The sequence below is a fragment of the Pediculus humanus genome, genomic scaffold, assembly GCF_000006295.1.
Source record: "Pediculus humanus corporis 1103172107895 genomic scaffold, whole genome shotgun sequence".
Lineage (NCBI taxonomy): Eukaryota > Metazoa > Arthropoda > Insecta > Psocodea > Pediculidae > Pediculus > Pediculus humanus.
In genome coordinates, this window is record NW_002987470.1 from 338,449 (window position 1) to 353,569 (window position 15,121).

The 15,121-nt window shown below is 27.5% G+C and overlaps 2 protein-coding genes across 2 annotated transcripts; both read right to left on the bottom strand.

The window, feature by feature from the left end:
• Positions 1-3,323: 3,323 nt before the first annotated feature.
• Positions 3,324-3,972, bottom strand: Phum_PHUM397300 (uncharacterized protein; the record flags this gene model as incomplete). Its single annotated transcript, XM_002428646.1, has 2 exons — positions 3,324-3,604; positions 3,729-3,972. The coding sequence occupies 2 exons, from the start codon at positions 3,970-3,972 to the stop codon at positions 3,324-3,326; spliced, it is 525 nt and encodes a 174-aa protein (XP_002428691.1).
• A 6,983-nt stretch (positions 3,973-10,955) lies between these two features.
• On the bottom strand, positions 10,956-11,859 carry Phum_PHUM397310 (uncharacterized protein; the record flags this gene model as incomplete). The annotated part of the gene is made up of 5 exons (XM_002428647.1): positions 10,956-10,996; positions 11,338-11,509; positions 11,691-11,744; positions 11,795-11,822; positions 11,855-11,859. 5 exons carry the CDS (start codon positions 11,857-11,859, stop codon positions 10,956-10,958), a joined length of 300 nt encoding a protein of 99 aa, XP_002428692.1.
• Between the last annotated feature and the right edge of the window lie 3,262 nt (positions 11,860-15,121).

Below are 15,121 nucleotides of genomic sequence, written 5' to 3' on the forward strand. Positions count from 1 at the left end.
TGTTTTCATGTCGATTATACAGAAGAAGAAGAAGAAGAAGAAAAACATTTAATAAATTTATGTACAATCATTAAATTTAAAATATCAAATTATTTGCGTTTCAGAGGAGTACAGCATTTGGTGGGGAGTAGGGAGTTTTATGGAAAACTTATCAAAATTATTTTTGTTTTTTTTTTTTTTTTAGGAAATCGGTTAAATAATAAAATTTTAACACGATGATTCCACCACACGAAAACTATACATCTAACACCTGAAACAATTAATTATGATGATGGAGCAAAAAAAACAACTTTATCCACGGATAAATTAGGAGGAAAAAAATGTACCTGAATAACATCATCGAATAAAAAAAGGACAAAAATTTGGACTTTAATTAATTTACATTAAGGTATGTGATTATATTTATCACAATGTTTTTATCATCTTTCCTTTAAATAATTTTCTACTCCCCATCATTATCATTATCATTGTTAAAAAACATGGGCGTGTTTTTATTCATTAAGGTTTTATCATTCAAGGTTTTATATATTTCTTTTGTCGTTTTGAGCTTTGCCAGTTTTTTTTTCATTTTCATTCAAGGATGTGAAGGAAAAAAAAGGGAATCGATTAAGATTTGATTTAAAGAAAAAATTATTATTATTATTATTATTATTGTCAAATGCGTAGTTTACCGTTTTGTTAAGGTTTCATTGAGTATAGGAAATAGAAACTTGTTTGTTTTCGTTAGGGTGTTTGTGTTGTTGTTTGCTGTTTGTTTGTTTGGTTGGTTTTTCTATCTTTCATATTAGATCCCTCAACGCGGTTAAAAAAAAGCATGAATCATTTTGTTGTTGTTGTTGTTGTATAACCGAATAAGATTTCATTAAAAATTACGCAACGATTATTATAAAATATCAGATTAAATATATATTATTAGCACCTTTTTGTGTATTTACGCGGCATTGAAATTTATTAAAACTCTATAATTTTCTTAATGTATTATCGGACATGTTTAATCGATCTTGAAAATAGAAGTTCCGTTATACCTTTATTATTATTTCCGGTATGATTCGACACGGTTTTTTTTTTTTTTTTTTTTTTTAATATAATTTAATCAAACGATTTTTAATTTTTATATAATTATTAATTTGTCGTTCGTGTAAAACGCCTTGACATTTTGCAAAATAATTCCTTGTAAAATTTTTTTTTTTTTTTATTGGAAGGAAATAATAACGAAGGACATTAACTTCCTTTTGTTCATGCGGAAAATTTATTTAAAAAAAAAAAAAAAAAAAACGAACGTTATTCGCAAAATTCATTTCCTCGATTTTTCATAACAAATTTTGTATTTGTGTATAAAAATTAATTCAGGTTTTTTTTTTTATATATTTTTTGATACGCACTTTTTCGAATAAACTATTTCAATAGATACACGCACACACATACCTCAAGGTCTCGTTGGGAAAAAAGGAATAAATATAAGAATTAACCGAATGGTTTATTTAAATATTATTATTATTATTATTATTATTATTATTATTATTATTATTATTATTATTAATATTTAGCCATATGTTAATTACGTTTTCATTAATATAACCGGTGATTTTTAGTATATAACCGTCAGTGATGATGACAAAGGTCAGAAAACAAATTATTTTCGTCTGGATATTGTTTATGTCTCTCTCTGTTTTTTTCTTAAACCTTACGACAAACATTTTTCCAGTTTTCCATCGAATTTGACGTTGTTGTTTAATTTTGATGACCCCCCCCCCCGTCAAAAACGTTTAAAAACTATTAATTGTTTTTAAAAAAAAATACAAATAAAAGGAAAACACGTTGACATTTTCTAAATCTTAGAAAACCTCCAAGTCAGTCAGTCAGCCACATTCCAATGTAAATTTTCGTAGAAATAATTTTAGAAAAAATTAATTAAATTATTAGAAAAGGAAATATAATGTATGCAAATTCATTTTAAATTAGATCGAAATCCATATCTAAAATCGCGATATTTATGTTGAATAATTTGTAGAATCGATTTGGAACGGGAAAACATTAATAATAATAATAATAATAAAAACAACGGGACAAAGGCGTTAATAATACATTAATAAATAAATGATAAATCATATAAATACGTAAACGCATAAAAAACAAAAACAAAAGAAAAAGAAGATTTCCTTCTTTTTACATCGACAATATAATAATAATAATAATAATAATAATAATAATAATAATAATAATAATAATAATAATAATAATAATAATAATAATAAATTACTTTATTTATTACTAGAGTCAGAAAACAATTACTAAACTTGACCTTTTCTTTGACTTATTGTTTAATAATATTGAAAATTTTCATGAAGAATTTTTAAAATTTTTAACATATTTTTTTTTCTCTCATCGTTATTATTATTATTATTATTATTATTACCTTTAATGTCAATGCCACGTGTGTGTGTGTGTCACGTTTTCATATTACCCATCAATATATATATGATTTTCACATCGCGAATCGTTTTCAAACGCTGTAATGAGATAATTACATAGGTATTACGTAATTACAAATTACCGTTATCATCATCATCGAGTATAACAAAAAAAATTTGTTTACTCTCTCTCTCTCTCTCTCTCTCTCTCTCTCTCTCTCTCTCTCTTCTCTCGACGTCGTTTAAAAAAAATTTTATTATTATTATTATTTTTTTTTTCGGATAGTAATTTATTTCGGGATTCGGGATATTCGGATAAATAAATACAAGACACGTTTATTATATATATTAATAATAATAGTAATAATTATAATAATAATAATAATAATAATATATTTAAATTTATAACCTTAATTTTATATATATGTATATACACAAAGTCTGAATAACACTAAATTAACGTTGTTAATAAATAATACGAATAAATATTATTTATTAATAATACTAATAAATATTTTTATTTATATATATATTTATATATGTATAAATAATTTTGTACATCACAGGAAGCAACATAAGAGCTTTGCACTTATTCACTACCTTTAGATAATAATAATAATAATAATAATTAATTAATTAATTAATTAATTAATGGACACTTTTTTTTTTTATACGTTTTTTCTTATTTTTCTCACGTAAGAGAAAAAATATTCAAAAAAAAAATATATATATAATAATAATAATTACAATAAATTAAAAAATAATAATAATAATAATAGTAATAACAAATAATGATGATAATATGAATAAATAATTATGATGATCAAGCAAATGAAAATGGGGGCAAAGCTCGTATTGCAAAATGGGGAATGGGGAGGGGAAGGGGGGGACATGTAAATAAATAACGTTCGTTTAATGTTTTAATGAATTGGGGGTGGCGGTGGTGGTGGTCGAAGACGTGGAAGTAGAAACGATATCGGTAGACGATTTAATCCTGTAGGAATTTTGAATTTGATGACGAAATCTTGGATTGTGTGTCGTTTTATACTCGTAAGCGGCCACGGGAGATTTCAAATCATCTTCTTCTCTGACTAATTTGTTCGGTGGAGATAATTCGTTAACGGGAAAAGTCCAATATTTAGCCGGTGCAAAATCTTCGATATCTTCGTCTTTAGGCAATTGATTTTTTTCTCCTGAAAATGAATAGAGAGGGAAGGGGGGGGGAATTAATAATAATAATAATGATAACGGGGAAAAAACAAAGAAAATGAAAAAAAAAAAAAAAAAAAAAAAAGATTTTTTCTTTTAAAAACTCACCCGGAATAGGCATTCCGTTAGGAAGAACTCGAACGACCATTGGACCAAGAAGAAACGATTGTGGTTCGGTTTCTTCAACGTTTAAATTGCTTGCGGCACCCAAAGAACCCGGATCGGAAACTTCTAAATCGTCGGGATTTTTATACGTATCCAAACCGTTAGGCGTTGAACTCGAGCCAATGTATCTTTCGGTCGTTGGTTTACCATATCCGTGTATTCTGCTGTATTTCGAACTTCCTTTCATCATCGAATCCCAAACTGTTAAAACAAAAAAAAAAAAAAAAAAAAAAAAAACAATCTTAAGTATTACAAATCTCGCGAAAATTTTAAACAACAACAACAACAACAACGCCTTATAATTACGCAATTTTTAAGGTACGAAAAAAACAAATGGCGTGGGTATACGAATTTTTTGTTTAGGTTTTTTCATTCATCAATAATTTTAATACTCGAACGTGTCAAACTCTCGACATTATTATTATTATTATTTAAATTAAAACGAAGGTTTTTTTATTTCTTTTGTTTTCATTTTTCAAAGTTCCTACGTATCAAAAAAAAAAAAAAAAAAAAAAAAAAACATTTCAAAAGGTTTTTCCGTTTAAAACCTAACGTGAATGTTTTTTTTTTAACAAATTTATTTTCGTCCTTTTGTTTTATTATTTAAAACAAACGGAACTGAAAATATTCGTCGTCATCGCGTTTTTTTTTTGAAGAACAGGAAGGGAAAGCATTTTAATAACAAGATATAAAACCTACAAAACGACACCTTGAATAATGTTAAACCTGTACGTTCAGCCTGTAGTAAAGAATTAATAAAAAAAAAAAAAACCGGAAACGTCGTATTTTTTTTATTTACGGAAGAAAACAATTTTTTTTTGTTTTGTTTCGGATAAAAATAACACGTCGTCCTTTTATTATTATTATTATTATTATTATTATTTGTTAGGTACGATCACGATTCGAAAAAAAAAATTTTCTTTTCTGGAAGATCATTGTCAAGGTTTAAAAATAATTCAGAGAGAGAGAGAGAGAAACTTTCGAACGCGACCGTGACTTTTTATCAATAACGCGAGAGAGATAAGGGAAGGGGAAAAATAAATAAAATAAATAAATAAATAAATAATAATAATAAAAACAATAAAAAAAAAACCGGACCTTCGATTTATTTCGTCTCTAACTAAACGTGAAAAAATAAAAAATAACTTTAATCCTTTACGACCTACGAATCGCATATTAAGTGAAAGTTTTTAATAAATAAATAAATAAATGATACATACATACGTAAATAAATAAATATTTTTTTAACGTATAAATTATGAGCCAATTAAATATGATAAATTAATAAATTAATAAATAAATAAAAAAAAAACTCGTTCGCGTCACGTAGTCGCATTATGATTTGGCGTCATAATTTTTTTTTTAATAATATTTTTAAGCCGGGGAATAATAATTAATTAACTTATTTATTTATTTTTACGATTCCCTATTTTTTACATCAAGGACGTATAAATAAAAATTATTTCGGGATGAAAACAGGGAAACTTGTTTTTTTTTTTTAAATATTTTTTCTTAAACATCATCATGTCTTTGCTTATTAAGTCGGTTAGTGATTATGAACGTGTTAAATATTTCTCGGTTTCTGGAAATAAATTTTTTTTTTTTTAATTACATATATATATACTATATATAGTATTATATATATATACTGAAATTTATTATTATTATTATTATTATTATTATTATTATTTCGTAGAAACTTTATATTGCACTTTGCACCGTCTTGCGAAAAATGTTTTTGGTTGTTTAAAAAAAAAAAAAATGTTGTTCGATTTATAATGTCGTTTGTATTTCTCGTGATGTTTGTTTGTTTGTTTGTTTGTTTGGTTTTTGGAAGGGAAATAAACTTGCCGAATATCATTCGGAAAAAAAAAAAGAAAATTGTGAGGGGGGGGGAACATGCGGAGGTTGGTGAAAATAATAAAAGAATCGAGGAAGTGAAAATCACTTGCACGCTTATTTTTTTTATGTAGGTCGTAGGCCGAATGTTTTTGTTTTAGGTTTTGGCGGGAAAAAAAAGAAAAAAATTTCACTTTTTGACATTACACTCGCCCGAAAACACCCAATTTTTTTTTTTTTTTTTTACATATAAAAAGAATGCAAAACGATTAATTATTATTATTATCATTGTATACTGTAAGAAATCGATACGAATCGGGGGTTAAAGAAAAATCATGACCATAATTGTCAAAAAAATCAATCAATCAATCAATCGATCGATCAATCAATCGATCGATCAATCAATCAACCCATTTTCAAAAATTCATAGAAAGAAAGTTTAATTAATCGTCATTTAATCATTATTATTATTATTATTATTATTATTATTATTATTATTATTATTATTATTATTTGTTGGTTTTTACGATCGTGTCACGAGTAGTGACACAAATAAGTTCAAATTCGGCGGCATTGGTTTGTTAATAACGTAATGCGGAAGACGGTAGTATTCTACTCTTTTTTTTTTATAACAAATGATATACAGTTCAAGTTCATACAAATCGATCAATCAATCAATCAATCAATCAATCAAAATTAATTCGTAACGCCCAGGAAGAATTAAAAGCGTACATGTTTTTTTAAGGGATGGGTTTTGAAAAAAAAAAAAAAAAAAGTGCATCATCACCGCGTTAATTAAATATTTAAACTTTTTATTTACCGCGTAAAATAACATATGGAAAGCAGAAGACAATTATTAATAATATCCGTTATGTAAACGTTTCTTTTTTTTTTTTTAACGAATATACGATTAATTGTTTTTTACGAATGTATGAAAAGAATAATAAGAAAGATTTTTTTTTTTTCCGATGATTTTAGGTTACTTCCCATTTATTACAAACCAATGTTTTCGTTATTGAAAAAAACCGTTACAAATACAGTTTCCGTTTTGAATTTCACTTTTTAAATAAACGTAAAAATCTTTCGCGCGCGTTTTTTTTTTAAATTTTGAACTTAAAACGTTGAATTTTTTAACGATATACGACAACAACAAACAAAATGTCGACGAAAAATAATAATAATAATAAAAAAAAAGTAGGACGAAAATTATAAAAAAAAATTATTTTTTAATTTAAACATCGTGATTTTATATGTTGTCACAACGACGATCGTGTCATTATTATTATTATTACGCATTCATCCGCCATTAAAATGCGACGTAAATTTAAAAAAAAAACGCGGGCAAAAAAAAAATTGTTTTTTCGACCCCGTAACATATTTTTTAAATATTAGCTAACGAGTATTAAATTATTTTAAAAAATTATTATTATTATTATTTTTTTGTCATATAAATATAATCTAATTCCACGTTTAAAATTTGATGTGCTACGACAACAACAACAACGAACAATCGCCACGATGATGATGGCGACGATGCAAAATCATTAAACGGACATGTTTTTTTTTTCTATTATTATTTCGTAACGTTATAAAAATTAAAGTTTTTCTATTATGGTTTAATGAAAAATTGTCGGGCGCGTTATAAAATAATAATGATGATGATAAACAAAGGGAGGGGAAGGGGGAGGGGTAGGGGGAAAGACAAAAACATTTTTTTTTTTATTCGGTAATTAATTATTCGAAATTTAAATCCAAATATGTGAAAATGCATCAAAGCACATCCGTGAATGTATTTTATGTGTGTCAATGAACGGTTGGTAAAACGTAGTAATTTGTCACAGTTTTAAAAATGTCGTGGATGGTGCCACGATAAAAAAACAAACAAACAAAAATCGTAATTATCATCCCGTGTAAAACTCACATCGGTAGATTTACAAGGAAGAGAGAGAGATAGAGAGAGAGAGAGAGAGAGAGAGAGAGAGAGAGAGAGAGAGAGAGAGAGAGAGAGAGAGAGAAAGAAAGAGAGAGAGAGAGAGAGATTGGAAAAATTTATGATAAGGAATTTTTTTTTTTCGCTTCGAAACAACGCGCATTTTTTTTGCGATATTTAATTTGTAAACTGGTTTTGTTGTCGTTAAATCGAAAATTCTAGAAATCGATTTCAGGTACATATAATTTAGTGCATAAATTTGCATTGTAAAATACAAACGTCAGAACTCGAAAGCGTGAGAGGCGAGAAAAAAAAGGAAAAAAAAAATTTTTTTTTTTTTTAATTCCACGCTTTTTAACGATTGCGTTTACGCGCTGTTGTTGATAACTGCGTCTACTGCTTCGATTATTTAGCAGACGACATTTATAAATTCTCTTCCGTTAATTATAACGAATCGAGTGTGCGTGCGTGTGTGTATACTTTGGTACCGTGATTTCTTATCACAGGTACCTGGAAATTTTTATAAAAGGTGAACGAGTTATCATCAAATCTTTTTATATTCTTTCAAGATGGTGGAGGGGTAGAAAATAAAAACGAATTTAAAAAATCAAGACTCGAATCTCGTAAAAAAAAAAAAAAAATTTAAGTTTTTTTTTTTTCCCCGTAATAAAAAAATAAAAATATTTTAAATCATCATCATCATCATCATCAAAGTTGTAAATTTTCTTTTTTATTTTTTCTGTTTCTCATTGCGAATCACTAAAAATTTAATAATAATAATAATAATAATAATAATAAATTAAATTTTTTTTTTTTTCTAATAACATCAACGAAAAAAAAAAAAGTTTCGAAGCTGGAATCAAATATTAAAAAAAAAAAAAAAAAAAAAAAAAAAATCACGAAAATAATATGGCGAAGGTGAACTTGAATCGGATAAAATAAAGAAATCCTTGAATTCGTGCGCAAATAAATTTTTATGAGCTAATTAATATTATTAAAAAAAAAAAAATTACACAAATGTGGAATATAAGGTAAATTATTAAGGATGGAGGAGGGTGAGGTAGGGGAAGAGGGAGGGGGATAAAAAGAGCAAAAAGTCGGGGAAGAAGAATAAACGTGTATGCAAAATGTGAGAGCGCCTGACGTTTTAACGAGTGTCATCAATTACGCGGATTATTTTGTTTTTGTTTTTGTTTTGTTTTATTTTGTCGTCTGCTTGTCGTCGTCGTCATTTACCCCGTTATCCTTGGTTCGATTTGTTTTCATCGTGTTATTTCGTACGAATTCGTTTTGTTTTGTTTTCTACCCAAACAAACAAACAACAACAACAACAACAACGGTTCATTCGATTCGATTCGATATGCATTTTAAAATTGTTTTTTTTTTGCATTTATTTTTAAACAAATAATAATAATAATAATAATAATAATAATAATAATAATAATAATAATAATAATAATAATAATAATAATAATAAAACGATACATTCAACTGTCAAATAACTTTAAAAAAAAAAAAAACAAGGTTGAAAAAAGGCTTTTTTTAATAATAATGATAATAATAATAATAAAACGAGTAATGTTAGTTTATAAATGCAAAATTTATACGTTTTTTTTTTTTTTGCTTTTTCCTTCCCATTGTTAAATAAATTTTATTATTATCATTATTACGACTGCTATTATTATTATTATTTTATTAAACGATGACTTTTCGATGTATTTATGTATAAAATGGCGGCGGTTAACACAATTCTCAAACATTTTTTAAATGTCAAAAAAACGACAAGATTTAAATATGATTATAATGAGAGAATTTATATGTGGCGGATACAAAAAGGTAGAAAATTAAATAAGAAACGCCGCGTTTTTTTTATTTGAAACAATTTTACGATGTAATATAATCGATTTCAACCTTTGACAACGAAAAAACAACAACAATAATAATAATAATAATTATATTTATTTTTCAGGCGATTTCCGGTTGGTGGATAAAACTGCGAAAAACGTGAACAAATCAAAACAACAAAGGAAAAAATTCATCACCGAGTGAGTAAAGAAAAAATTTTTTTTTTCATTAAAAAAAAAAAAAAAATGTCGAGTTGATGGCAATGAACTCTGTAAAATCAGGGTTGCGATTTCGTTTGGGTCCCCTACCTCCCCCCCCACTAATTTAATTGCGACGCGAAACGCCATAATAATTTTTTTTTTTTCAACAAACGCGTTTGTTGTTGATATAACAATTGACATTTTCAAACGATACGGATGCTGTTGCCATTATAATAATAATAATAATAATGACGATTACGTTGTATTGATAATTATTATTAAAAATCGTTTTTATCCTCATCATAATCATCATTATTATTATTTTCATTACAAACGCGAGAAGGGTCAAAATAAAATTTCAAGGGCGTCATGAAAACGGTTAATAAAAAAAACTCGCACATGTGAACAACATAAAAAAAAAAAAAAAGGAACCTTAGACATTAAGATTGACATTTTCGTCCCTGACCAAAACCTGTTTTATAAATGCATGTTTTGAGTAAACCTTAAAAAAAAAAAAAAAAAACAGAAAAACTCACGTGTTTGTAAGCGATGGAAAGAAAAGAAAAAAAAAAAAAAATTTCAAGGAGGTCGTGTGTCTGAACAATTTTTTTTTTTTTTCACCTCAGGTCAATCGAAGGTGTTGTATACCTTAAGATAAACACATATCTCTCTCTCTCTCTCTTGTTACACGCACGTTCGCACGTTAAAAAAAAAACGACGATTTAATTTTACCTGATGTGATCGAGATGATCTCCAACACCTGAGATTAACAAGGTTTTTTTTCCACCGCCTTCTATTACTCATCTACTAATCATTTTTATTTATTACGACAAAAAATATTCGAATATTATAAGATTAATTAGTTACGCGCGCGTTTTTTTTTCCTTTCTACACGTTTAGACCTTTTAATTATTATTATTATTATTATTATTATTATTATTATTATTATTATTATTATTATTATTATTATTATTATTATTTATACCGTAATTTTTTTTTCTGTTTGTTTGTCTTTATTTTTTTTTTTTTATTTATTACTTTAGAATAAAATATCAAAGGTTTTGGAATAAAAGAAAAAAAAGAAAAAAAAAATTTTTTTTTTTTTTTTTTAATCGTTCGCGTTCATAATAAGAATCACGTGATTTACGCACGTAGCGGATTTTTTTTTTTGTCTAACACGAGAGTTTGGAGGTTGAAATTTATGATGTAGGACGATGATGGTCTAATTATAAGTGCGTGAGTGCGTGAGTGCGTGCGTACTTTTAGAATGGCTTACGAAGAGTTTTTTTTTTTGATGAGGTTAAAACAAGGATACTTTTCATTGAATTTTTTTAGTTTCCACACACGTTTTCCTACCTAACAAACTTCTTCTCCCACGATTTTCCCACCTCCTCCTCCTACTCCTCCTCTCGTTTAAAAATGAAAGTAGTTGTTATTCTCTTACGCGTGAGGAGGGGAAGGGGTAGGTAGGGGGTATTGTGACGTACCTTAATAATCATTTACGGTTATTTATTTTACCATTTAATAAATGAAAACAAAAACCAATCGATCATTTTCATGACTTGTTAAATTATTAAAAAAAAAAAAAAAGGAGGATTACGGGTGGGTGTTCGGCTCGGGGAGGGAAGGGGGGGAGGGATTAGGACATAGAGCGTAAACCGGAAACGTGGGAGAAGCAGAAAAGAAAAAAAAAAAAAAAACGTGTAGTAACGCTGACTGCGTTCTGTTTCTCACTCACCTATTTCGTTGGCTCCTCTTTGATACGGATCCATGTCGTCTAAACTTTCATCTTCCATTTTTGCCAAATTAGTCAAACCGTATACCAAAAGTAATTTACTGCAATCAGGTTCTGGCCTTGTCGCGCAATGTTTTTCAACTTGTTGAACGAAAAGACTGAACAAATGGCTCATCTATTCGAAAAAAATAAATTTAAAAAAATTTAAAATTAACGACTGCTACGTTCATTACTTACGACCATCACCATCATCATCATCATCATCATTTAAATAATTTTAATAATAATAATAATAATAATTATTTATTTGAAATAATTTAAAATTTGGTGTTTATAACATTGACTACTTTTTATACTTTAAACTGAACCTTAATTAATAAAACAACTAACGGTCTGTTGACTGCATTGACCTTAAATAATAAAAAATTCTTACGTGTTTTTCATTTTTTTTTTTAATTACCTTTGATGAGTTCACGGTTTTATTTTCTCTATGCGAAAAAAAAAAAAAAATCATTAACACGTCATTATTATTATTATTATTTCTTTTCGATTTATTTTAAAATTGAGTACCACGTGACGGGGGGAGTCAGTCGAATTTGAGAAAAATTTTTCTTTTTGGTATTTGTTTTGGACAGAATTTTACGTATCCATGTAGGAAAATGATAATGATAATAATTATTTCTTTTTTTTTCTATTTAAAAATTATAAGGTACGCGGTTTACTTTGTCATTGTCTTCACAAATAATAATAATAATAATAATAGTTGGGGGAAAATTTCCGTGAGAGGATTTACAGGTTTTGTTATTTGTCGTTACAGCTTTTTTTTTTTTTTTTTTTTTCTATCTTCTTCTTTGTAGCTTTTCGAAATTTTTTTCAGGCAATTACTGAGTAGTATCGATTTTATCGATTGATAATTTTTTAATTAGTTTTTTTTTTTTTTTTTTTTTAAAGTTGCAAAACTCGTCGTAAAAAAAATTTAACTCGATCGTTGAATTGAATTTGCCACATTTCTCGTTTTTATTTACAAGAGAGAGAGAGAGAGAGAAAGAGAGAAAGAGTAAAAATTTCCGTTTATTTTTCTTTTCACGTCTCTCTCTCTCTCTCTCTCTCTCTCGTTTTTCACTTATATATTTTTCCACTGGAAGCGGTTTTTTTTTTTTGCATGTACTTTCACCAAAAGTGAAAATCTACACTATGATGATGATGATGATGATGATGTAACATTTCGTACAATGAAAGAAATAAAAGGAAAAAGGAAAAAGAATTTTTTTTTTTTTTTTTTTTATGAAAGGATAACGTTACAACAATTGGTCACGGTCAATATTAGGTTTAAAGAATGAGTGAAGAAATAATAATAATAATAATAATAATAATAATAAAAGTACGTGAGGAAATTGAAAAAAAATGAAAAATAAAACCCATACTAGGAAATCCTTATATTGAAATTAATTATTTGAATCGAATAATAATAATAATAATGATAAAGTTATAAAGAAAAGGCGGGAAGTTTAAAAATTCAATGTCTGAATGATGATGATGATGATGAAATTTGACAGACGAATTTTTCCTCTTTTTTTCTCTTTTCGTTTACTAATATTTTTTACCGTTAAACAAACGTTATCGAAATTACAAACGGCAAACATTTCAAATTTTTTCGTTTCGTTTCGTTATCAAATACAAACACGTGGAAAATGTGTGTGTGTGTGTGTGTGCGATATTTTTTCGAAATCTCAACCGTTTCTTAATCGTTCCAAAAATTTTATTATTACCGAGTAATTACTCGATACCCGTATGAAATTTGTCGTCATTTTTATTTTATTTTAAATTTAAAAAAAAAAATTCGTGATGCGAATAGTAACAAAAAAAAAAAAAAAAACGAGAAAGTGAGTCGTAGGCAGAGCGTGAGATTTTATGATTTCACCTAACCTTAAATTTTCTATATATATATATATATATACCCATAAAAAAAAAATCGACAAAACAAACAAGTAGTTAAAATCGAATTCTGTTGTTTGTTTGTTTGTTTGTTTTCGTTGGTTTTGCATCATTTAATAATAAACCGAACTCGGGGAAAAAATGAGGAGAGAGAGAGAGAGAGAGAGAGAGAGAGAGACGGGGGTGGGTGAGGGATGAGGGGGGAACGAATGAAAGAAAGAGAAAAAAAATCTGTCATGAACGAGATTTACCCGTGAAAAATAATAAAAAAAAAAAAAAGTGAAATTTAAAAAAAAAAAAAATTTATTATTTTTCGCGATCGTTGTTCGTCCTGCTAGGATTTTAGAAAGTTAGAAAGAGATAGATTGAACGAGAAAGAGAAAGAGAGAGAGAGAGAGAGATAAAAATACGAATGAATAGTCATTAAGATTCAAAATAATGTTAACCATCGATTGAAATCATAATAGTTTATTTACGATTACACTATTATTATTATTATTAATAAAATAAATAATAATAATAATAATGATGACAGGGTTGGCTGCCATATCGATGATGCCAACATAAGAAAAAATTTATAAGATAACAAACAAACCTTTTCTCCTCTTGATAAATATTCCCACATGGGAATGGCCGATCCGTGAATGGTCGGAATGAAAAGAAGACACGTTGCCATCACATATACGGTTAACATTTTCGTTATTATTATTATTATTATTATTTTTATTTATTTATAAGTTTTATTTAAAGTAAATAATTTATTTTTTTATTAAAAAAAACACAACCGACTTTGTCGACGCGAGAACTTAAACTGACACTGTTGGTACTATAGACAGGTACGCCGAATCATCACTCATTAAGTATTAAATGGTTTCTTCGGCAAAACCCGACAACTTCACTTAGGTCCGCCTTCTCTCTCTCTCTCTCTCTCGTTCTCTCTCTTTCTTTCTCTCTCTCCGGATCTGTCTTTACAGTGGGAATTCCCATCATATTACAATTTCAATAGCCATTACCAAAACCCTGACAACACGAAACGAGTTTTTTTTTTTTTTTTTTTTTTTTTTACTTCTCTCCGTGCACGTACCTGTGATTTCTCTGTCTCTTTCTCTCTCTCTCTCTCATTTCATCTCTTTCTATCACTCCCTCTCTCTATTACATATGTACTCCTCGTTAGGATTTCGTTTTTTCGTTTTTTTTTTTTTTTACTAATTTATCAATTACCTTTTTTTTTTTTTATTGTGTCAAATATTAAATTGATAAATGTTGTACCTATATTTAAAATAATTTACAATTTTTTATTTTAAAAAAAAAAATTATTTTTATACGGAATATTTTAAGGTACGACATTCCATTTGGTACGTAAAAAAAAAAAAGGTATCCGGCTGAGCGAGCCATCGACCAACAGGTTTTTTTTTTTTTTAAACGTTTTCATTTCATGATAATAAAAAAAAAGTATTAGTCGTCGGTAACTTTTTTTTTTTTTTTAAGTATGGTGGGTATATCCGGTTAGTTGCCCTTACAGAATCATCCGGAATACTGGATCGGTCGTAAAAAAAAAAAAAAAAAAAATGTCTTCGTTGGACAACTTATTCAGGCTTATCAAGTTACCAAGCACACATAAACATTAATATTATGGCGCTTATTTGACGGGGGGGGGGATGGAGGGGAGCGATGTTAGGACGGGGGGCAAAAGGACGATGTTAGGATTTAGCCTGGTCAGTTTTCTCCATTTTGTTTTTTTTTCGTTACTGTTGTTTCTGTTTCAAAAAAAAAAAAAAAAAAAAAAAAAAATTTTAATTTCCAATCGAAACTAAAATTTTAACGGGGGAAAGGAAAAGGGGGGGAGGAAGGG